This window comes from Myxine glutinosa, chromosome 4, assembly GCF_964187855.1.
Source record: "Myxine glutinosa chromosome 4, kmMyxGlut1.1, whole genome shotgun sequence".
NCBI classification, from domain to species: Eukaryota; Metazoa; Chordata; class Myxini; order Myxiniformes; family Myxinidae; genus Myxine; species Myxine glutinosa.
Window position 1 is genome coordinate 25,686,088 of NC_136264.1, and position 25,384 is coordinate 25,711,471.

General features: G+C 46.5%; 1 protein-coding gene across 1 annotated transcript in view; it reads left to right on the forward strand.

Annotated features, from left to right (window-relative positions):
- Window positions 1-25,384, forward strand: part of LOC137425824 (1-phosphatidylinositol 4,5-bisphosphate phosphodiesterase eta-2-like) — a 368,966-nt gene that overhangs the window by 133,011 nt on the left and 210,571 nt on the right. The window contains exon 3 of the mRNA XM_078775526.1: window positions 22,489-22,732. Within this exon, the coding sequence (XP_078631652.1) occupies window positions 22,489-22,732 (244 nt within the window). The remainder of the gene's footprint in view (window positions 1-22,488; window positions 22,733-25,384) is intronic.

A 25,384-nucleotide genomic window follows, 5' to 3' on the forward strand; every position in this document is an offset into this window, starting at 1 on the left:
GAACTGTTGGGGAGATTGGTTTGGGGGTTAGATGTCAGTGAGCTGTCATGTTGAAGAACTGTTGGGGAGATTGGTTTGGGGGTTAGATGTCAGTGAGCTGTCATGTTGAAGAACTGTTGGGGAGATTGGTTTGGGGGTTAGATGTCAGTGAGCTGTCATGTTGAAGAACTGTTGGGAAGATTGGTTTGGGGGTTAGATGTCGGTGAGCTGTCATGTTGAAGCACTGTTGGGAAGATTGGTTTGGGGGTTAGATGTCGGTGAGCTGTCATGTTGAAGCACTGTTGGGAAGATTGGTTTGGGGGTTAGATGTCGGTGAGCTGTCATGTTGAAGAACTGTTGGGAAGATTGGTTTGGGGGTTAGATGTCGGTGAGCTGTCATGTTGAAGCACTGTTGGGAAGATTGGTTTGGGGGTTAGATGTCGGTGAGCTGTCATGTTGAAGCACTGTTGGGAAGATTGGTTTGGGGGTTAGATGTCAGTGAGCTGTCATGTTGAAGAACTGTTGGGAAGATTGGTTTGGGGGTTAGATGTCAGTGAGCTGTCATGTTGAAGAACTGTTGGGAAGATTGGTTTGGGGGTTAGATGTCAGTGAGCTGTCATGTTGAAGCACTGTTGGGAAGATTGGTTTGGGGGTTAGATGTCGGTGAGCTGTCATGTTGAAGCACTGTTGGGAAGATTGGTTTGGGGGTTAGATGTCGGTGAGCTGTCATGTTGAAGAACTGTTGGGAAGATTGGTTTGGGGGTTAGATGTCGGTGAGCTGTCATGTTGAAGAACTGTTGGGAAGATTGGTTTGGGGGTTAGATGTCGGTGAGCTGTCATGTTGAAGAACTGTTGGGGAGATTGGTTTGGGGGTTAGATGTCGGTGAGCTGTCATGTTGAAGAACTGTTGGGAAGATTGGTTTGGGGGTTAGATGTCAGTGAGCTGTCACGTTGAAGAACTGTTGGGAAGATTCGTTTGGGGGTTAGATGTCAGTGAGCTGTCATGTTGAAGAACTGTTGGGAAGATTGGTTTGGGGGTTAGAAGTCAGTGAGCAGTCATGTTGAAGCACTGTTGGGAAGATTGGTTTGGGGGTTAGATGTCAGTGAGCTGTCATGTTGAAGAACTGTTGGGAAGATTGGTTTGGGGGTTAGATGTCAGTGAGCAGTCATGTTGAAGAACTGTTGGGAAGATTGGTTTGGGGGTTAGATGTCAGTGAGCTGTCATGTTGAAGAACTGTTGGGAAGATTGGTTTGGGGGTTAGATGTCAGTGAGCTGTCATGTTGAAGCACTGTTGGGAAGATTGGTTTGGGGGTTAGATGTCAGTGAGCTGTCATGTTGAAGAACTGTTGGGAAGATTGGTTTGGGGGTTAGATGTCAGTGAGCTGTCATGTTGAAGCACTGTTGGGAAGATTGGTTTGGGGGTTAGATGTCAGTGAGCAGTCATGTTGAAGCACTGTTGGGAAGATTGGTTTGGGGGTTAGATGTCAGTGAGCTGTCATGTTGAAGCACTGTTGGGAAGATTGGTTTGGGGGTTAGATGTCAGTGAGCTGTCATGTTGAAGCACTGTTGGGAAGATTGGTTTGGGGGTTAGATGTCAGTGAGCTGTCATGTTGAAGAACTGTTGGGAAGATTGGTTTGGGGGTTAGATGTCAGTGAGCAGTCATGTTGAAGCACTGTTGGGAAGATTGGTTTGGGGGTTAGATGTCAGTGAGCTGTCATGTTGAAGCACTGTTGGGAAGATTGGTTTGGGGGTTAGATGTCGGTGAGCTGTCATGTTGAAGAACTGTTGGGGAGATTGGTTTGGGGGTTAGATGTCAGTGAGCAGTCATGTTGAAGCACTGTTGGGAAGATTGGTTTGGGGGTTAGATGTCAGTGAGCTGTCATGTTGAAGAACTGTTGGGAAGATTGGTTTGGGGGTTAGATGTCAGTGAGCTGTCATGTTGAAGAACTGTTGGGAAGATTGGTTTGGGGGTTAGATGTCAGTGAGCAGTCATGTTGAAGCACTGTTGGGAAGATTGGTTTGGGGGTTAGATGTCAGTGAGCTGTCATGTTGAAGAACTGTTGGGAAGATTGGTTTGGGGGTTAGATGTCAGTGAGCTGTCATGTTGAAGCACTGTTGGGAAGATTGGTTTGGGGGTTAGATGTCAGTGAGCAGTCATGTTGAAGCACTGTTGGGAAGATTGGTTTGGGGGTTAGATGTCGGTGAGCTGTCATGTTGAAGCACTATTGGGAAGATTGGTTTGGGGGTTAGATGTCAGTGAGCTGTCATGTTGAAGAACTGTTGGGAAGATTGGTTTGGGGGTTAGATGTCAGTGAGCAGTCATGTTGAAGCACTGTTGGGAAGATTGGTTTGGGGGTTAGATGTCGGTGAGCTGTCATGTTGAAGAACTGTTGGGGAGATTGGTTTGGGGGTTAGATGTCAGTGAGCAGTCATGTTGAAGCACTGTTGGGAAGATTGGTTTGGGGGTTAGATGTCAGTGAGCTGTCATGTTGAAGAACTGTTGGGGAGATTGGTTTGGGGGTTAGATGTCAGTGAGCTGTCATGTTGAAGAACTGTTGGGAAGATTGGTTTGGGGGTTAGATGTCAGTGAGCTGTCATGTTGAAGAACTGTTGGGGAGATTGGTTTGGGGGTTAGATGTCGGTGAGCTGTCATGTTGAAGAACTGTTGGGAAGATTGGTTTGGGGGTTAGATGTCAGTGAGCTGTCATGTTGAAGAACTGTTGGGGAGATTCGTTTGGGGGTTAGATGTCGGTGAGCTGTCATGTTGAAGAACTGTTGGGGAGATTGGTTTGGGGGTTAGATGTCAGTGAGCTGTCATGTTGAAGAACTGTTGGGAAGATTGGTTTGGGGGTTAGATGTCGGTGAGCTGTCATGTTGAAGCACTGTTGGGAAGATTGGTTTTGGGTTAAGATGTCAGTGAGCTGTCATGTTGAAGAACTGTTGGGAAGATTGGTTTGGGGGTTAGATGTCGGTGAGCTGTCATGTTGAAGCACTGTTGGGAAGATTGGTTTGGGGGTTAGATGTCAGTGAGCTGTCATGTTGAAGAACTGTTGGGAAGATTGGTTTGGGGGTTAGATGTCGGTGAGCTGTCATGTTGAAGCACTGTTGGGAAGATTGGTTTTGGGTTAAGATGTCAGTGAGCTGTCATGTTGAAGAACTGTTGGGAAGATTGGTTTGGGGGTTAGATGTCAGTGAGCTGTCATGTTGAAGAACTGTTGGGAAGATTGGTTTGGGGGTTAGATGTCAGGGAGCTGTCATGTTGAAGAACTGTTGGGAAGATTGGTTTTGGGTTAAGATGTCAGTGAGCTGTCATGTTGAAGAACTGTTGGGAAGATTGGTTTTGGGTTAAGATGTCAGTGAGCAGTCATGTTGAAGAACTGTTGGGAAGCTTGGTTTTGGGTTAAATGGCAGTGAGCTGTCATGTTGAAGAACTGTTGGGAAGATTGGTTTTGGGTTAAATGGCAGTGAGCAGTCATGTTGAAGAACTGTTGGGAAGATTGGTTTTGGGTTAAATGGCAGTGAGCAGTCATGTTGAAGAACTGTTGGGAAGCTTGGTTTTGGGGTTAAGATGTCAGTGAGCAGTCATGTTGAAGAACTGTTGGGAAGATTGGTTTTGGGTTAAATGGCAGTGAGCAGTCATGTTGAAGAACTGTTGGGAAGATTGGTTTTGGGTTAAATGGCAGTGAGCAGTCATGTTGAAGAACTGTTGGGAAGATTGGTTTTGGGTTAAATGTCAGTGAGCAGTCATGTTGAAGAACTGTTGGGAAGCTTGGTTTTGGGGTTAAGATGTCAGTGAGCAGTCATGTTGAAGAACTGTTGGGAAGATTGGTTTGGGGGTTAGATGTCAGTGAGCAGTCATGTTGAAGAACTGTTGGGAAGATTGGTTTTGGGTTAAGATGGCCGTGAGCTGTCATGTTGAAGAACTGTTGGGAAGATTGGTTTTGGGGTTAAGATGTCAGTGAGCAGTCATGTTGAAGAACTGTTGGGAAGATTGGTTTGGGGGTTAGATGTCAGTGAGCAGTCATGTTGAAGAACTGTTGGGAAGATTGGTTTTGGGTTAAGATGGCCGTGAGCAGTCATGTTGAAGAACTGTTGGGAAGATTGGTTTTGGGTTAAGATATTAGTAAGCTGCCACCTTGAAGAATTGGAGATGTTGATATAACAGGGACAGTTAAATTGGGCAACAATGAAATATTAAGTCAGCAGAGAGTTTGAATTTAGAGGGGATGATAAGGAGTACATTCATTTACGATTACCTCAACTTACAGAGATCAATGTGGGGCAGGTGGTTCACAAAGGAGGTGCAAGACCAGTGGAGAGACTATAGCAGATCCCTAAACTACTAATCCAGTATTAATAGACAAGTCCTGTGCCTCTGTTTTTGTCTGGAAATAAATATTTCAAGGCATTTCTTAGTCTGGCACATCATTCCTATTTAGTTTGGTAAATGTGAGGTTTGCACAGTGGGCCAAGGTTGGGTCGTGATGGTGGGGGAGTTTATTTTGGGATCAGTCTTGGGCAGCCTGCTGTTGTCATGTTTTATTTGTGATCATGTTCTTCTCTCCATGTGCTTACTGGTAGAATGGGGTGGAAGGATAACCTGGAGGTATGCACACTTACCTCTGAGCCATCTACCTTGGGTTCGAATCTTTGACCTGTCCAGCTATAAACTTCCATCCTGGATTGTCGCAGACAGAGTGAGACATCAACGTGTGTGACATCCATCGGACACATGGTAAACTGGGAATCTTGTCTACCAGCATTATTTGGCAGACGTTAAAGATGTCGTGGTGTCCTTCGTGAAGATTCGACGAGCTGCCGCTGGTACTCTGACCAAATTCCAAATTTCTGCTGTAATTTGCAGGGACACTGCATCAGCATCACTGTCACGCCCCTGCTGGAATTGATGTTAACCCACAGCCACATGCTGCATACGAACGATGACGACTGGTAGATTGTTTCTTCTTTGAACTATCGAGATTGGCCATCCTCTGCACAGCGGAAGACGGGGTTTTATAATCACTTGTGTGTGTGTGTGTGTGTGTGTGTGTGTGTGTGTGTGTGTGTGTGTGTGTGTGTGTGTGTGTGTGTGTGTGTGTGTGTGTGTGTGTGTGTCCGTCCGGACCGTAACGTTTTTACCATTTGAGCTATTGTCCTCAAATTTTCACCAAGCTTTATCTATCTATAATTCCAGTAATCTCTGTCTGTACGTTTGTCTGTGACCGCTGTTTCTCGACAACCACGGGTCCGATATACTTTTAACTTGCCAGGTATATTGCTGGGGACCCGAGGATGTGCCTTTTCAAGGTTTCATATTAATCGGACAATTACTTACCGAGCTATGTCCAAAAAACGATTCAACCAATCAGAGAGCAGGAAGCCGTTCGCTTTGGACCAAACCATTGCATGTAAATAGAGGGGGGGGGGGGGGGTTCTGTGGTCGTTGCGAATGGACCAAACCATTCATGTAAATAGAGGGGGGGGATTGTCACTGTACTCGCAAGCCGTTCGCCGTTCGCTTTGGCGTTGCGAATGGACCAAACCATTTCATGTAAATAGAGGGGGGGGGGGATATAATTTTAGATAGATATATAGTACGGGCATATATATAGTACGGGCATGCCCTAGTTATGATAATAAGGAGAAGGCAAATTAATAATTTTGTCGAAAGGTCAAAGGTCAGTGTCACGTAAAATCATCAATTTTTATCCAAATGACCTGAAATTTAAAGAATTTGCATGTTGGGTCACTGAATTGGTTCATCAATCAAAAGCTACAAGCCAATTGTTGTTTTTAGATCAAAAGTCAAGGTTGCGTAAGATCACCAATTTTCACCCGATTGACCTAAAATTTAAAGAATTTGCCTATCGGATCACTGAATTGGTTCATAAATCAAAAGGTAGGAGTCGATTGTTTATTTTTTATCAAAAGGTCAAAGTTCAAGGTTGCATAAATGGTCAATTTTTGTCCAATTGACCTGAAATTTCAATTTACCATTTGAGTTTTGTCATCAAATTTTCAACAAAGCATTATTATGATAATATGGAGAAGACAAAGAAATAATTTTGTTGAAAGGTCAAAATGTCAAAGGTCAGCATCACATGAAATCATCAATTTTCATCCAATTGGCCTGAAATTTAAATTTACCATTTGAGTTTTGTCATCACATTCTCAACAATGCTTTATTACGAGAACATGGAGAAGAGAAATTAATCATTTGGTCAAAAGGTCAAACGTCAGTGTTGTAAAAATCAGATCTACAACATTGTCCCAATAGTAGGTTTAATTCAGAATCGATCTCTAGCAACACCTGTAAGAAATCAACAAGCATAATATCAGTATACCGTAATCATAGAAGTAATAATGGATTGGCAATTGGTACAAGCAAGCCTGGAACATCTAGCAATACGCACCATTCGAGTATGCACTACCACACATAATAAATGTCACAGGAATGAATCGGAGCGATGTCCATCCGAGTTTTTATGGAAGCCCCTCAGTGGTCGGAGACAGCATAGCACCTGGGTTCAACTTAGACACAATTTCATTACATTCTCCCCTCCGTTAAAACTACACTACCACTAGGGCTGAAATCAAGCTAGCAAAGCATAGTAGCAGAGTAATCAGTTTGCAACGGTCCATGTCAGTCAGTCCAACCATAGCGGTCGGGGCGGCGAATTTCTCTCCCGGCGCGTGTCCAATAGACACCGGATACCATATCCCCGAGGCCGGAATCCCCTGCATCGGAATGTCTGCCTAAATAGGGTGACGGCAGTGGCCCCACAAAGCCATCCAGATCGGGTGCGTGTGGCAATGGGAAAACCGGTAGATTTTCCATTGTCGAATCAACTGTTCCGTAAGCCGGCTCGTCAATATCCCCGCATGGGGCAAGATGGCGCACCGAGACTGTAGACTCCCGTTCGTTGGGCACCAGTACACGAGCATGCTCGGGATTGGTTTGGAGAATACGCACCTTGTCAACGAGCCGGTCATATTTACTTGAGCGAACTGCGCATTTGAGGAAGGCCGGTCCGGGCTCAGCAAGCCAGCCCGGCAGAGGACTGGTACCGCCCGAACGACGCGAGTAACGAAAAATACGGTCGTGGGGAGTTTGATTCGTAGCGGTGCACAATAAAGTCCTGATCGAACTTAATGCCCCGGGGAGCGAGCAAGCCCATCGGTCCAGTCCTAGTCCGCGGGACTTAAGGTTCAGAGTAACGGCTCTCCATATGATGCCATTAAATCGTTCCACCTGTCCGTTCGCCTGTGGCCTGTACGAAGTAGTATAGCTAGAAGCGATATTATGCCGGAGCAAGAGGTTTCTCACATCCTGGGACAAGAACACCACACCTTGATCGGTGTGCACATAGGCTGGATTCCCAAACATAGAAAACAAGTTCTGCAGACACTGGATAACCGTAGCAGCAGACATATCGCCGCACGTGAAAGCAAAAGGGAATCTGGAGAACTCATCAACGATCGTGAGTAGATAACGAGAACTACTCGAAGTCAGTGAAGCCGGCAGGGGTCCTTTGAAGTCCATGGCCAATCTCTCCCACGGCTGAGTGGCCTGGACCAGCGTACCCATCGGAGGGTTGTAGAAGCGAGGTTTGAGTTCAGCGCAAACGGAACAAGTGCGACAGAGCCGACGAATATCCTCAATGGAATAGGGCAAGTTACGACTACGCACATAATGAGCTAAACGCGTCATGCCGGGATGGCACAAAGTGTCATGAAGGATGCGCAGATCCTCAAAGGAGGTGAGACTCGCACACACCGCAGGCTGTGATAAAGCATCGGCAACGAGGTTATCCCTCCCCGGGCGATGTTTGATTTTGTAACAGAAATCGGTGAGCTCAATCCGCCAGCGAGTGATTTTCTCATTCTTAATGCATTGAGCATGTTGCGTGTCATACATAAAGGCAACACTCTGTTGATCCGTGATGATCTGAAAACATCGACCGAGCAAATATGGACGCCAACGCCTGATCGACTCGATGATGGCATACGCCTCCTTTTTGACAGACGAGTGTCTTCACTCCGTGGATGAGAGAGTCCTTGAAAAGGCCACAGGTCGCCCCCCATGAGAGAGTGTAGCAGCTATCGCGTGGTGCAATGCATCGCTTTCCAAAACAAAGGGCTTGTTTTCGTCAATCGATGACACAGCGGCGCCAGCTATGTCAGACTTCAGGCCATGGAAAGCGGCCTTAGCAGCGTGACTCATGGGGAACACTTTGCAATCCACAAGGGCACGAAGCTTCTCGGAAATATTTTGAACCCACTTAGAATAATGAGCAAACAGCCCGAGAGTGCGCTTCATAGAAGCATGATCGTGGGGCATGGCCATGTCGAGCAAGGGTCGCAGACGCTCCTTATCCGGAGCGATAGAGCTGTGGGTCACGGTGTACCCCAGGAGATCTATCGTTCGAGCAGAATAGCGACATTTAGCCTCGTTCATAGTCAGTCAATACTTGTGGGCAACCTCGAGGAAGCGCTTCAGGTTAGCATCATGATGTTCTTTGTCATACCCGCAAACCGTGAGATTATCCAGATAAACATAGACATCGGTTAAATTCTCCTTAGCAATGAGGTCGTCCATGGCCCTTTGGAAGCAAGTCACCCCATTCGTGACCCCGAAAGGCAGCCGGGTGAACTGGTACAACCTCTGTCCGGATTCAAACCCAGTGGAGATGCGATCTGCCTCGGAGATGGGAATCCGATTATACACGCTACGTAGATCGAGAGTGCTATATACCGAGTACTGTGCCACCTGTCGTACCAGAGAATCCATTCCCGGGAGTGGGTAGGCGTCCAATTGGGTAAACCGATTAATCGTCTGTGAATAGTCGATTACCATGCGTTTGGGGTGCGATTCGGTTCGAACCACCAAAACTTGGGCCCGCCAAGGCGACCGACTAGGTTCTATAATACCTTCCTTTAATAGCTGCGCAGTCTCTTCAGCAATGAATTGCGTGTCAGCCCGTGAGTAGCGTCGCGATTTAACAGCAACCGGTGTACAGTCAGTAGTCATATTGGGAAACAACGACAGTGGTTCAATTTCCATCCCTGCAAGAGCACACACAGCAAGAGTATCAGAACCACCAAATTCCATTTCCAAATGCCCATGTCGCCAGAGAAAATCGTGTCCTAGCAAAACTTCTGCACATAATGCTGGTAAGACCATTAAATGCACATCCGGAAACATTCGACCCTTAATCCCAAGCTTTAGTCGACATTCCCCCCGAGTGCTGAGCCATAGCCCTTGAGAATCCATGAAGATTCTGCGTTTTGTCCCAAGAATCGGCCAGCCATGCTTCTGAACAAGTCGTAAATCGACATAACTATCAGTGGAGCCCGTATCGATTAAGGCATTCGCAAATTTTCCTTCAATCATGAGTGGAATGACAGCGCTGGACAGGCCAGGTGGCCCTGCAGAAGTCGAGTCATCGAGAGGTGGCGCTTGAGGCTCGCGTGTCGATCCGACGCTAGCTAATGTCTTCCGTGCAGTTGAAGTCGATTGTGGACCGGTTGAGCCATCGGTAAAGGGCGCTTGAGCCACGCACGAGATCCCTTCTTTCGTGTAGTCAAAGTCGATAGTAGGTCGATCGTGCCGCCACTAGAGGGCGCTCGTGCCACGCACGGAGATTTGACGCCAGTGTACGCCGATCGGGAAGCCAAACCCGGAAGTGGGCTGGGCGTCGAAAGAATTCCCGTCAACGATGGTCGAGCTGCGTACTGTCGTGATTGCGCCACCTGTTTAGTCGGCGCGGTAAGTCTCATCAAGGTCGAGCGCTCAGCTCGGGGCCCACGGAGAGTGGCGATTCCAATCAAGGCCACGCGAGGCGCCGATTGTTTCTCGGGCGGAGAGAGAAGCACATTCAGCGTCGAGCGGGTTCGCCGGCCCCAAGACGAACGACAAACTTTTGCAAAGTGACCTTTCTTTGAACACAAATGACACGTCGCCTCCTTAGCCGGACAAACTGACCTGAGATGGTTCTGGTTCCCGCAGAAATAGCACTTAGCGTTACTTCCTGCCTTGGGTCCAGCAGCAACGGCTGCTGTCAAACTCGGGTCGGGGTCCTCGAGCGCATCGGGTGTCTCCGATTCCGGCGAAGATGCAGCATCCGCTTGCTCAGATGGGTTAATCGGGTTAATCCTGCAGCGACGTATGGATGGTCATACGCGTCGGCTTGTTCCTGTGCGTTGTTGTACAGGAGAGATAGCCGAAGAGCTTTTTCTAGTGTCAAATCTTCTTCTTCAAGTAATCTCTGTCTGATGACTGGTGACCGAATCCCAGAAACAAAGGAATCTCGCACAAGATCATCACAAACTTGCGCATGGGTGCGTGTCTCGGTAGTACAGTCCTTCAGTAACCGGCGGAGGTCTTGAGCGAACTGGTTGATGGTCTCCGTGGGTTCTTGTCGACGAGTCGCGAGCAGATATCGGGTGTAGACCACACTCCGAGTTTTGATGTAAATACGTTTCATTTCTTCCACAGCAGTATCGTACATTCCGCACTGAGAAATGGACGTGTACACAGTATGATTCACTTTGGAGTGCAGCACCGCCAGCTTCGTGACATCGGTGAGTCCGTCCTGCGTGTCCAGGTGACTGGTCAGTAGCTTCAGCCAGTGTAGCAGTTGTGCAGACACGTCCGGCGCTTGGGGGTCCACGCCAAAGATTGGAACTTGTATCAGCTTGTGAGCCATGTTGTTCTCGTTCAAGACGAAGAGAGGATTCTGAATTAATTGTTGTAAAAATCAGATCTACAACATTGTCCCAATAGTAGGTTTAATTCAGAATCGATCTCTAGCAACACCTGTAAGAAATCAACAAGCATAATATCAGTATACCGTAATCATAGAAGTAATAATGGATTGGCAATTGGTACAAGCAAGCCTGGAACATCTAGCAATACGCACCATTCGAGTATGCACTACCACACATAATAAATGTCACAGGAATGAATCGGAGCGATGTCCGTCCAAGTTCTTATGGAAGCCCCTCAGTGGTCGGAGACAGCATAGCACCTGGGTTCAACTTAGACACAATTTCATTACAGTCAGCATTACATAAAATCGTCAATTTTCATCCGATTGACCAGAAATCTTAAGAATTTGCATATTGGGTCACTGAATTGGTTTACCAATCAAAAGGTAGAAGCTGATTCTTTTTTTAGATCGAAATAAAGCTCAAAGTGAAGGCTCCATAAAATCATAAATTTTCATTTTGTATTTAAAAAAAATTGTATTTATTGTTTTTGTTATTTTGAGCATACGGTAAAAGAAGAAGATGTCTGAATACCAACGGATGTTGACGGGCTTTGCATTTTCAGATTCTTTCTAGTTTGTAATTATAATGACTTGCAAAATGAGTCTGAGTAGCCTTAAAGTGTAATTTCCCAAAAGCATGAGCTGTTATAAACACCCAACTCCTCTCCATTTGTTTGGCCTGATATTTTGTTCAGGAGCTGGAAACCTGCAGCAAATGAACTCGTGCCTGGTTTAGCTACATTCGTTCAAGCAAAAAACGCTTTCCACCATCGAAACAATCTTTGTCATATTTGGCCAAGTTGATTGTGGTTGGTTTAAATTGAACAGCATCAATATGCATGAAAGGTTCCCAAGTACAAAGATCCAACCTTCTGACCTTGAGGGGGCAAAGGGGGATTGACGGAGGTCAAAAGGTTATTTTTTTTTCCTTTTCAAAAGGTTTGGGAGCCAAAAACATGATGCAGTCATCCACCATCGAGGGAGAAGTGTGACTGGCTGGAAACGACTTGGAAAAGGACTGATATCTGTGTCGAGTTTAATTGATGTCGATTCCTTCATGGTTGGGGTTGTGGGCAGGAGAAACGATGAACTCTGTCTTGTATTTAATATTGCCCTCAATGCTAGACATATTTGTTTTTTGGCAGCTCAATGACTGAGTGAGTAAGATGTTGTATTGTCTTCACTAGTCTGGGTTTATTTCCCATGGCTGCTCAGTTAGATTGGTAATGGAAAATTACATCAACGTATTCCTTGCCTATAAACTGGTTTGTGGCAGAGCCTGGTGTATGGATGGAATGGAGAAAAGAAAAACCTTGGAAGAAAGCTTTGTGCAAGCGGTTAGGATGCAAAACTATTGGAACGTAAGAAAGAGAGTACCCATATTGAGTAACGGAAAATAGAGGAAAAGTATCCCTCTCCTCTCTTTCTCCCCTCCCCTCACCCCTACCGACCCTTCCTCCTCTCCTTTCTCCCTCCCCCACTACCTCCTCTCTCTTCCCCACTCCTCTCCCTCTGCGACTCCCCTCCCCTTACATCCCGCTCCCTCCCCTTACATCCCGCTCCCTCTCCCTCTCCTCACATCCAACTCCTTCCCTCACTCCCCACTCCTCCCATCCTGCTCCCTCCCCTACTCCCCTCTCCTCCCATCCCACTCCCTCCCCTACTCCCCTCTCCTCACCTCCTGCTCCCTCCCCCACTCCCTTCTCCTCACATCCCACTCCCTCCCCTACTCCCCTCTCCTCATATCCCGCTCCCTCCCTACTCCCCTCTCCTCCCATCCCACTCCCTCCCCTACTCCCCTCTCCTCACATCCTGCTCCCTCCCCCACTCCCTTCGCCTCACATCCCACTCCCTCCCCTACTCCCCTCTCCTCATATCCCGCTCCCTCCCCCACTCCCCTCTCCTCACATCCCGCTGCCTCCCCTACTCCCCTCTCCTCACATCCCGCTCCCTCCCCCACTCCCCTCTCCTCACATCCCGCTCCCACCCATACTCCCCTCTCCTCACATCCTGCTCCCTCCCCTATTCCCCTCTCCTCACATCCCGCTCCCTCCCCTACTCCCCTCTCCTCACATCCTGCTCCCTTCCCCAATCCCCTCCCCTCCCATCCCGCTCCCTCCCTACTCCCCTCTCCTCCCATCCCGCTCCCTCCCCCACTCCCCTCTCCTCACATCCTGCTCCCTTCCCCAATCCCCTCCCCTCCCATCCCGCTCCCTCCCTACTCCCCTCTCCTCCCATCCCGCTCCCTCCCCCACTCCCCTCTCCTCACATCCCGCTTCCTCCCCATCTCCCCTCTCCTCCCATCCCGCTCCCTCCCCTCTCTCCCTCTCCTGTCGTCATGTCCGTGATCTGTCCTTTTTGAATGGTTTTAAATTTCCTTTACACTCTTCTTTTTGCTTTCACTATTCATTTCCAGTCGTTACTTCGTTACTGATCATATACTCGTTACTGAGCGTCGGTGCCACCAATGCAGCTTCCTGATCCCCCCCACCCCCCCCCCCCCAAATAAAAACGGACACACAAAACATACAATAGAGGGAGCGGAAGACAAGATGGAGAGAGAGGGGGAAGCACACAAGTACAACAGCAGATAACAGGGACATCGGGAGATCTGTGGGAGGGAGAGGGCTTGGGGGGAGGAGGCATGGAAAGGCGGGGGAGGTATAAAACACATGGACACTGCTAGGACTTCCAGGAAAGAAAGAAGTTGGTATTTAAAAAAAAAAAGTGGATTTGGGGTGAAATTAGCGGGGGTAGAAGAGATCAAGGTTTTGGATTGGGGTATGATAAGAGATGGTGGTGAACAGCTGTTTTAAAGACCTGGAGGGTGGAGTGGGATTGAAGAGAGTGGGGGAGTTTGTTCCAGAGGCGGGAGAAAAGGGGAATGAAGGAGTGAAGGTGAGCAGAGAGTGTTGATTTTGGCAGTTTCACCATAAGAGGGTTGCAGGCAGATATTGTGCGACCTGTAGGAATATTTGGGGGACAGAGCTTGCTATTTTTATGAGTTACACATGAACAGACAAAGGCCTTCCATTTCCAAAACACCGTTCCACTCGAGTCTGCACGTGGACTGCCATTGGTGCAGTCAAGGCCACTGCAATCCAGCACTCAGGTGTGTAGGGAAAGAAAGAGAATGCAGAGGAGAACAAGAAATAGGGAATGTCTGGCCTGTATTGTATACATATCCTCCTGAGTACTGAAGCAAAATGGATAAATAGCAAGTGAATACCGACACGTAATCCATACGTCTGAGGGTGGAAATAATCCCTGAAATGTTACTCGACTTGGGAAGGTCACGATGCTGTGATGACATGTCTGGATTCAGAGTATAAAAGCACGGTACCTTGGATTTGCTTTGTCCGCGTACACTCAGAAGGTCTCGGTTATTGTATGCAATCAGAGAAACATACATCTTAAATCCAGTAATCTCAGCCGGCCATTGTATGCTATTTGAACTAATACATGAGGGTCACACAACCAGCAGAAAATGTGCAACATTATGCTTTTTCTCATCGGTGATCGTATTTTTTTTGTACTGCAAGTATTTTTTTATGAAGGTAGTCATTATTCTGATTCACTGAAGGTGACTGGCCATCGTGCGTGCTTTCATTTTTGATAAATGAACACTTCAGCAGAAACTTTGAGGTTCGCTTTGTGCAAAAGGATGTCACCAATAAAATTATTATCTGTCTTCAGAATCCCAGCTTTACATTAGATGATGTCAGCTTTATACTTGTGGCCACATTCAGGGCATTTGGGGTTCTTCACCTAATGCCTTCGTTAATGACTTTCTCATGAGATGAAGTTTAAATTATATATACTAGGGCATGCCCGTACTATATATATATCTAAAATTATATCCCCCCCCCCCCCTCTATTTACATGAAATGGTTTGGTCCAAAGCGAACGGCTTGCGAGTACGGTGACAATCCCCCCCCCTCTATTTACATGAAATGGCTTGGTCCAAAGCGAACGGCTTGCGGAGTTTGGTAAAGAAATCGCCATAGCGTGCACAAACGCGCAGGAAAGCGAAAGAATCGCAAATTAGTTTGAATTAGTTTTAAAACATAGTTTAACGCCAACATAGTTTGCCAACGTGAAATAAATGAATACGCTCTCAAATGTGCCGTCCGAGGCAGAGTCTGTTCGGCACGTTCGGCACACGTGATAGCTCGCTGCTCTCTGATTGGTTGAATCGTTTTTTGGACATAGCTCGGTAACTACTTGTCCGATTAATATGAAACCTTGAAAAGGCACATCCTCGGGTCCCCAGCAATATACCTGGCAAGTTTAAAGTATATCGGACCCGTGGTTGTCGAGAAACAGCGGTCACAGACAAACAAACACACAGAGATTACTGGAATTATAGATAGATATATATATATTGTATACAACATCGAGGCTCGTGAAAGAGCTAACATTAATCACACAAAAAGTCAAACCGACACATAAAACATATAATAAGGGGAGCGGTAGACAAGATGGGGAGAGAGGGCGAAGGAATCAAACACAACATTTGAGAGCAGGGACATCGGGAGAACTGTGGGAGGGAGAGGGCTTGGGGGGAGGAGGCATGGGAAGGGGGAGGGGTGGGAGAAGTATAAAACACAAGGACACTGCCAGGACTTCTGGGAAAGAAGTTTGAATTTCAAAAAAGTGGATCTGGGGTGAATTAGCGGGGGTAGAAAAGATCAAGGTTTTGGATGGGGGGAGATAAGATGGTGGGGAACAGCTGTTTTAAAGACCTGGAGGGAGGAGTGGGATTGAAAGGAGTGGGGGAGTTTGTTCCAGAGGCGGGAGAAAAGAGGAATGAAAGAGTGAAGGTGAGCAGAGAGCCTAGATTTTGGCAGTTTAACCATAAGAGGTTTGCAGGCAGATATTGGATCTTTTTTTGGATCATATTTGGATCATTCCTGTTTCTAAGATCTGAAATACTGGAAAAGGATCGATTGTGCTAATCTACCTTATAAAATACAATGTCAGTTTATGTGTTTGTACAGATGTCTGTCCCCCTTCCTAAGAGTAGGTTTTAAAGGCCAATCTTTTAACACAAATGTGTGTTCATTACGGTCTATTTTTGAGGATAAAACAAACTCGAAAAACATTTTCCATAAAAGAGTAATTATGTCTCTTATATTGGAATTGTAGACGGTGGCTTGCAAAACGAGCCTCAAGGGTGGTGTACAGAAGTGTTAAAAAAAAATTAATACAAGGTGCAGGGAGGTGAAATTTGCTGCATGTGATGTGTAACGTGCGCAGAATAGAAACGAGTGTTCATTTACATCTGTAGAAGAAAAAAAAAACACCTTTAGAGGCCATTTTTCCCCGCAAAGCAGGGGTTGGCCTTTTTCTGGGACCGTGGTTGTTGTTTTTTGTTTTTTTTTGGGTCCCCTTTTTTGAAGCAATGTTTTACGGCCGGCTGCCCTTCCTGCCGCCAGCCCTTTTTGTCACCTTTTACGACAAGCAGGGAATTACCAGTGAACTGGTACTCAATTAGCCGACCTCGGAAGGATGACAGGCTGAGTCAACCCCCCTGGCGTTAATTCAGCGATCGACCGGGATTCGAACCCAGGATCCTAGGTATCCTAAGCTGGCACCCTAGCCGCTAGCCCAACACCAGGGTCTCCACAACACCAGGGTCTACATCTGTAGGACGTCTAATAAATGAAGAAGATATAAGCACACCTGACACTAGGCCGAGGCTTCAGACTTTGGCACGCTCACGAGGCTGCACCGTCAAATAAACGGTTCCAACCGGTCGTTTTTGACGGCTTTATACTAGTACTGTTATGGTTCTTATGAACACCAAACACCAGTTGTTGGTCTTGTGGAAATATTCTCTCTTCCTCACCCCCTCTCCACACACACAGCCCACAACGACTTTCCATCCTGGTTCACACACTCCATCCTGGGACTGGCATTCCCTTAATGTAGGCGGATGACCGTAGTTGGGTTGGAATTTGGCCATGCTGCTGGTGATAACTCAACTACCATTTGCCTAAAGACACTGTTGGATCTTTAAAGCCCACCAGCAATCAATGAGTGCACAGATCTCCAGCGTAAATCCTCATCCGAATGACGGCACACTTTATATCGCAGCATCCTCCCCGTGAGGCACCAATCCAACTTTCACAGGATTGAGCATAAGTTTAATGAAAGCAAACACAAAGTAGCTGTAGCTCAATGCGAGAATATGGCGCAACGATTCAGTGTTTTTAGAAACCAGTAAGTGAAGCCTCCTAAACAAAACCGAGGTAAAGCTGCTAAGTTGCATCTCTCCAGGTGTAGACCAAACACAGTCCCTGACAATGTTTCCCAAAACAAAAATTCAACTCAAGCTGTCAGACATAAAACTGCGTTTCTCCACTTTGTGCAGAAACTCCCAAACAGGAATTCAATACTCTTAGCTACTTCACTTTGGAACTCACAAGCACTTGGAAACCTCTTCTTATTAACTTTTTATGCACAGAATATTTGGGCTGCGAGTGCAAAGGAAGTTAACAAAATGCTATTTAAAGAAATTCAGTTTCACACAAACTCAAAACAATTGTCTGTGAATTTAACTTCAAACTGCGGGCAAGCACTCAATTGCCTTGCACAAAAATCCGAAACGAGTTTCCGAAACTATACAAACTTATCCTGCTGGTTGATATTGCTGCACATGATGTGCAATGCGCGCAGAATAGAAACGAGTGTTCATTTACATTTATCTTCCCCCATCCAAAACCTTGATCTTTTCTACCCCCGCTAATTTCACCCCAAATCCACTTTTTTGAAATACCAACTTCTTTCCTGGAAGTCCTTGGTGTCCTTGTGTTTTATACTTCTCCCACCCCCCCACCCCCTTCCCACGCCTCCTCCCCCCAAGCCCTCTCCCTCCCACACATCTCCCGATGTCCCTGCTCTCAAATGTTGTGTTTGTGTGCTTCCCCTTCTCTCCCCATCTTGTCTACTGCTCCCTCTTTTTATATATTTTGTTTGTCTGTTTGATTTGTTTGTGTGATAAATGTTAGCTCTTTCACGAGCCTCGATTCTGTATACAAAAAAAATAAAATCTGTAGGATGTCTAATAAATGAAGAAGATATAAGCACATCTGACACTAGGCCGAGGCTTCAGACTCTGGCATGCTCACAAGGCTGCACCATGAAATAAACGGTTCCAACCCGTCATTTTTGATGGGGGTTTTTTTTTTTTTGATTGCCAATTTTATTTTAAAATAACATTGCCACATAATGTAAGTTATTTTAAAATAACAAATTGACAATTCACAACTTTCACTTTTATAGATTTTTATTTTGTACTGTGAATGAATAACTGTATTTCTTTTTCTGAGCTCTAGAGGTCAAATCACTGAATTTTATTGCAAGAGCAGGATTATTTTACAAAAGTATGGGCCAAAATATCCACGTTTGTTATACAGGTACCGTGTAGTAAATTTTTTGTTACATGATTTGGAGATGGGATAGGCAGTTTAACATTTTCTCGAAACAATGAAACGACAACATTTTCTCGAAATTTTCTTCGTGATCCTTTCTCCATTACAATTCCTGGTCTGATTCAATTCCCTGGTGTTTTGAACCAACATCATGTAGATGTTTTGCGTGCTGATGGATGCTCTAGGAATGGCGTAGAGGTACCAAACACCTGCCGCTAACCTATCTAGCCAGGGGTTGAAATCCCGATCCGGCTGGAAATTGTCAATCCACTGTTTCACTGGCAGGGTGATACATCAATGCATGTGCCGTCCCTCCGGTGAACATTAAATTGGCGTCCCGTCTGCCAACATTATTTGCTGGATGTTGAGGATCCCATGGTGTCCTTCGCGAAGAGTAGACGAGCTATCCGCATGTAGATGAGTAGACGAGCTATGGACAAATTACAAATTGCTGCCCTTACTTCCTGTGTCAGAGTGGCGACCCAACCAAGATTGTAACTTAGCCAAGAAACTGCTTCGGCACCACCGACGCTCACTCTGTGTAGAGCATGGTTCATGATCTGATCATTCCCTCACTCTGTCTTTAACAAAAATAACAAAAAAATCTAAAATAAATAAAGAAAGAAATAAATAAAATTTAACCAAAAAAATCTCAGCCTTCAGCATGTAATCATCCAGCTACGCAAAAACTTCTGTACAAGAGTTGGGTGAATGTATTATGTGCCTTACCCAGGTAAAACATTCCGAACACAAAACATTTTGTTGCATGATTACTGCTACTCCTTCTTTTTCCACGGAATTATTTTGTCCCAAATCTTTCACAAATCAGTTGTATGGGCTTGGCAGTTGACTGAAGATGCTTTTGGAGTGAATTTTTAATTTGTTCAGTTTCTGGCAATAAATGGCCTACTCTTCGCTAAAGAGACAGTGGGATATTTAATGTACACCAACTACTGCCAGTGGACACACTCAGATTTGTTTCCATCCGAGCGACGCAAACTTTGTGATGCAACTCCCTACTTGCAAAGCACCAATCCGATCGTTTATATAGTCAGGACACAAACTCAAATGTAAATGCGCTAATTCGCAACCATCGTGTCAGACTAATTTTGTCACGTGATTGAACTAAACAATTTGTTATATAATAATTCCAAGTGATTCTTCACCATTGTGAGCAACCAAAAACAAGATATATAACATATTTCAAAAGTTTTTGGATTTTTACATGGATTTTTACAAAACATGGTGGATGAGTTGGTTAGGTGGCAAGAACAAGCCGATTCGATTTTAGTTTATACCCCGATCCAGATCCGGCCTATCAATGCGGTATGGCGGAGGTATGCGCCATTCTAGTTGTAAATAGTATTATTTACTCGTAGGGACCCACGGAAATTCCACATAATGTAAAATATGACTTAAAGTCCTCTCTTTTCCCAACTTCTCCCTCTTCTCTACCCCCTCAGAAACCTCAAGTGCTCACCCTCCCACTCCCAACCCGAAGGCATCAATCCTCTCCCTACTCCAAACCTTCACACCCCCTTCCCAACTGTCACAGTCGCCTGTGCAACTCACAATCCCACGAGATATGCAGAAACGATACGTGCCCATTAACAGGTCAATACCCGTCATGGTCACCTGACCAACTCACAATCCCGCAAGATATGTAGAAAAGATATGTGACCATCAGCAGTTCTTGGCCCGCTACAGTCGCCTGGCCAACTCACAATCCCGCGAGATATGTGGAAAAGATACGTGCCCATTAACAGGTCATGGCCCGTCATGGTCACCTGGCCAACTAACAATCCCGCGAGATATGCAGAAAAGATATGTGACCATCAGCAGGTCTTGGCCGCTACAGTTGCCTGGCCAACTCACAATCCCTCGAGATATGCGGAAATTATATGTGAAAATAAACGACCTGAAACCAATTATCATCTTGCTAATGCATATCTATACACATCGTTAAAAGTAAATAGTGACCTTGGACAAAGACCTTTTTTTAATGACATGGGTTTATGCCCTTCTTGAGAGAATGCCAATCCCTTCCCCACTTAAAGCCTTCTTTTAAAATGATGCCAAGGAGAAAAATCTCACCAACAAAGTTTTGCTACTGGTGGGCAATGCCCCCTGCCCATCCTGTGCCGATGCAAAACTCGTGCGATAATCCAATAAGTTTTGGCACCCCTTAGACCACCCTCCATGCAGAAATTAATTACGTAGTCCTGCCCACTGACATAGTCATCCAATCCTTAGGATTTGACCTCCATATGACAGGAAGCTGTGGCTTCAGGTATCCATGAGTTCGCTTGTTGGTTTTTCTGAGTGGTCCAGAAACAGCTTCATTTTCAGAGAATTTCTAACAATGTAATTCACAGCAGATGCAGAGATTCCATGTACACGTAGAATTTCCATTGTTCCTTCACCATGTCTAACTGCACCGCAAAAGGTACACTTTGTCGCTGCTTCTTGATACGAGGTGTGCTTGGCGAAGCAGTCGTGGGTCTCTTCTTATTCATTATGCATGGCGCGGGGTTTAACAGCTAATCCCCACAGCTCGGTTTATAAAGAAACTAGCAGAAGTACCCGGCGTTGCCGGGCGGGGGAGAGGGGGAGGGGGAGGGGAGGAGGAGAGAGCGGGAGGGGAGAGAGGGGAAGGGGAGGGGGAGGGGAGGGGAGAGAGGGGAAGGGGAGGGGAGGGGAGGGGGAGGGGTGGAGGGAAGGGGGTAGGGGGGGAGAGAGGGGGGAGGGGAGAGGGGAAGGGGGGGGAGAGGGGGGAGGGGAGGGGGGAGAGGGGGGAGGGGAGGGGGGAAAGGGGGAGGGAGGGGAGGAATGGGAGGAGGGGAGAGGGGGAAGGGGGGAAAGTGGAGGGGGAGGAGGGAGGGGTAGAGGAGGGGGGGGAGGGAAGGGGGAGGGATGGCCTAAGGGGACGGGAGGGGAGGAGGGGAGGTGGGATACTGCGGATGCGCAGTGGAGTGAAAACGCGCCTCTTATTTGGGTGGTGCATACGTTAACAGAGCGCTGCCTTGTTTGCTGAGTCCGATCTTCACAAGGCCCGTGACACTTATCGGCTCAAAATCCTTTTAACTGTCGCTTTGTAGATTTACAATGAAGGTGAAATATATAGGGAGTGCATAGCGATTATTGATATATGACACCGAGGTGTCCTGACCTTCACATCGCGGTGAGCACCAACATGGCGGCCATAAGATTTTTCATCAGGATGAAATCATCGGTGGGTGGAGTCAGGCCAGCTGTTCAACCAATCAGTGGGAAGGATTGTTACAGAAACATACAGAAACACGCACACACACACACACACACACACACACACACACACACACACACACACACACACACACACACACACACCACATTAGTACACAAGATTATTCTCAGTTTTATAGTAAATGAAGGACAATCTTAGGAAATTGAGGAATTTTGCGCCCGAGGTCAATTCACGAGCCCACTTACTTTCACGTTGAAACTGAAAAAGCATCAGAAACGAGGCTCAAATTCCTTCCACATCCTCCATAGTTACCAGCTTTGGCCTTCTTCGACTATTTCCTGTTTGTCAGTCCGGAGCAATGATCCATGGATGTCTTTTGGAAGGTATGATGAATCCATGAATGCTCTGAAAGAGTATTATGAAAACCAGGTTGTAAAGATTTGATGTTTGCTTCAAGATGTTGAAGGAATGGAAGAATCTTAAGCAAGTTTATATTAAAAAGTGATGTTAATTAGATACTTTCTGGTTATTTTCTTCTTCAGGTTCATGATCTCGTTGGTAAATGCCCTCATTTGTTCCTTTTTCCCACCTGTGGAACCAACATCCTTCGTCTGATCAATCTTCTTCTTCCCTCAAGGATTTCAAATATACCTCCACCCTCCACCCATCTTTTCCATTTATTTGTTCCATTGGTCTTTCATTCCTAGTTTTTCCTTTGTGCTCTACCAATCCCTTTCCGGTTGTGCTTGAGCTTGTGTCGAGCTTCGTAGTTTTTGTCTGTGTTCCAGTTTACATTATTTTCACACAAGGAATGGAGCTCATCGATAGAAAGAGCTCAGCAAATGTGACCAATGAAATGTCTTACATAATCTCTGCTGGTATTATATTGATTCAACTACTGGGAAGGTGGGGGTATTTATTTATTTATTTATTTATTATACCACTATATTTCAAAAGTCACAATTTGTTTGAAAGTGCATTGCCACAAGTTGGAGAAACCTATTAAGCATCTTTATTCTGCAACGTCTTCTTGAATTGATCTAAACTGGTTCCACCCTGCGTGTCTCCCTCAGTCTCGATCGACTCTGTTCGGGAGGTATGTGAAGGCCGGGAGTCGGAGGCGTTCCAAAGAATGGAGTGCAGCTCCATCGATTTGGCTTGTTGCTTAAGCGTCTACCACGGCACCGGCCTAGAGCCTCTGGCGCTGGTGGCCGGCAGTCCTCAGGAGGCTCAGGCCTGGCTCACGGGCCTTCACTTCCTTATGGCCAGGATTCTTGGAGAAGATTGCCTGGTCAAGCGACAGCGAACACGAGATCGATATCCTTATTGCTCAGTTGCAGTACTCGGATAGTAAAGGGTAATGTAGTGGTGGGAGTCGTTTAATGTAGGAAGGAAACTTATTTTTGGAACACCCTCTGCCTCCAACCTCTGTTCATAACTTCATGCTCATTGTGGTGTAAAAAGGTCTTTATGTAATGATCTAAAGCTTATGGATGACCTTCTACAAGTTTATAGTTGCCGTGGTAAACAGGAAGAGGGCATTATGAGACGCGTGCTCTTTAATGAATGACAAGGACATCAGTAAACGATGAACAAATTGATGTGGTACATGGAATTTGAGCTTGAGATTTCAGCATCGTGAAGTAAGTGCTCAGAAGGTAGCGGAAACCCAGGTGTAAATCATTGGCATTTCTCGCCCGGCTCCATATCTTGTAGACCGGCTGGACTCGTTTGTCTTCTTGTAGACGATGTACAATTTAATGAAAGGAAGAATTGTGAGCAAAAGACTGCTGCGATTGGAATGTGTAAGCAGGCTAATTTCCCAGCGTAAATTCTCCTGACATTTGTCTTGCATAATGTATGCAGACTTCATTGTATAAACTATATATATATATAAATATATAGTTCCAGGTAAGTTGAAGGTATGGTGTTTGAAGTTTGGGTTGATGCCACGAGTATTGTGGCCATTGATGATGTATGATATTGCGATTGGGCATGTGGAGAGGATGGAGGTTGTGGTGAGCGGGTTTGTGAGGAGGTGGTTGGGAGTGCCACGCTGTTGGACGAACATTGCCTTTTATGGTCAGGGTGGAAAACTCAAGTTTCCCTTGACGTCATTAACCCAGGAGTTTAAGGTGGTGAGGGTGCGGGAGTTCATGATGTTGCGGGATTCAAGTGATGCAGTGGTAAAGAATGCTCTTTTTTTTTGTATACTGAATCGAGGCTCGTGAAAGAGCTAACATTTATTTCACAAACAAATCAACCACACAAACAAAATATATAAAAAGAGGGAGCGGAAGCCAAGATGGCGAGAGGAGGGGAAGCACACAAACACAACATTTGAGAGCAGGGAGATGTGTGGGAGGGAGAGGGCTTGGGGGAGGAGGCGTGGGAAGGGGGGGAGGGGGGGGGTGGTGGGAGAAGTATAAAACACAAGGACACCAAGGACTTCCAGGACAGAAGTTGGTATTTCAAAAAAGTGGAATTGGGGTGAAATTAGCGGGGGTAGAAAAGATCAAGGTTTTGGATGGGGGGAGATAAGAGATGGTGGTGAACAGCTGTTTTAAAGACCTGGAGGGTGGAGTGGGATTGAAGAGAGTGAGGGAGTTTGTTCCACAGGCGGGAGAAAAGAGGAATGAAGGAGTGAAGGTGAGCAGAGAGTCTTGATTTTGGCAGTTTAACCATAAGAGGGTTGCAGGCAGATCTTGTGCGACCTGTAGGAATATTTGCGGGACAGAGCCCAGAGAGAGCTGGGGGGGTGCAAGGCCAGAGAGGAGTCGGTAGAAGACGGAAAGACCACCAACCTGCCTGCGGTGTGTGAGCGAGAGGCCCTTGGAGTTAGCTTCATCGCGGGAGATTCCAATGATTCTGAATGCTTTGGTTTCAACAGCATGAAGACGAGCTAGGTGTGAGGCAGGAGCACCAGCCCAGAGGGGAGAGCAGTATTCCATTGAGCTGTGGATGAAAGCCTTGTATGTGGTGAGGAGCTCAGGTGTGCCAAGAAAGGATGCTCTCCCAGAGAAGAAGGGAAGTCGGAAGTGGAATGCAAGATCAGAGGTGGACGAGATGGAGGGGCGGTTGCAACAGGAGAAGGTCATGGGGATGGTACAGCATGGGAAGCATGGCTTGGGGTGGATGAAGCATGAGCGATGGGGAAAGGCATGTGTGAAAGAGAGGAGGAAGATGGTTGAGAGGGAGGTGAGAAGAAAGGAAGAGGAGGGGAGATATGTGAAAGCAGTCGGACAGGCACAGCAAGGTGCTTGGACTAGGTGGAAAGGTGTACGGGTGAGGATGTTGAAGTGGCAAGAGATTTGGAAGATGGAGCCAATATTGTTGAGTTTCCTGTTGCGGAAAATGTATGATGTGCTTCCGTCACCAGTAAACTTGAGATTGTGGGGGTTGTTGCAGGAGGAGAGATGTAATTTGTGTGGAGGTGTGGCAACGGTGCAGCATGCACTGAGTGCATGCTCAGTAGCATTGGCAGCAGCACAATACAGGTGGTGACATGATCAGGTGCTGGTGGTGGTGGTGCAGATGGTGCAACAAGAGGTGCTGAGATCGAGAGAGAGAAGAATGGAGAAGGAGACCGATGGGGAAGAGGTGTTCTTTGTCAAAGAGGGCCAAGTGGCAGGAAGTGGAAAGTGGAAGAGGTGGAATGCAAGAGGGCTGTCAGATGCTTGTGATTGGCAGGTCGTGGCAGACCTAAAGCCACAATTGGTATTCCCAGAGGAGATCTGTGTGACAAGGTTGCGGCCTGACATTGTCATTTGGTCAGGTGCAACCAGACAGGTCATCTTAGGGGAATTGTCTGCACCTTGGGAAGAGAACATGGAGGAGGTGCACGAGGGGAAGAGATGAAAGTACAGTGAGCTGGAGGGAGAGTGCCGGGAGAAGGGTTGGCGAGTTTCGTGTCAGCCATTTGAGGTGGGGTGTAGAGGGTGTATTGGCAATTCCTTTTCTGCATTTCTT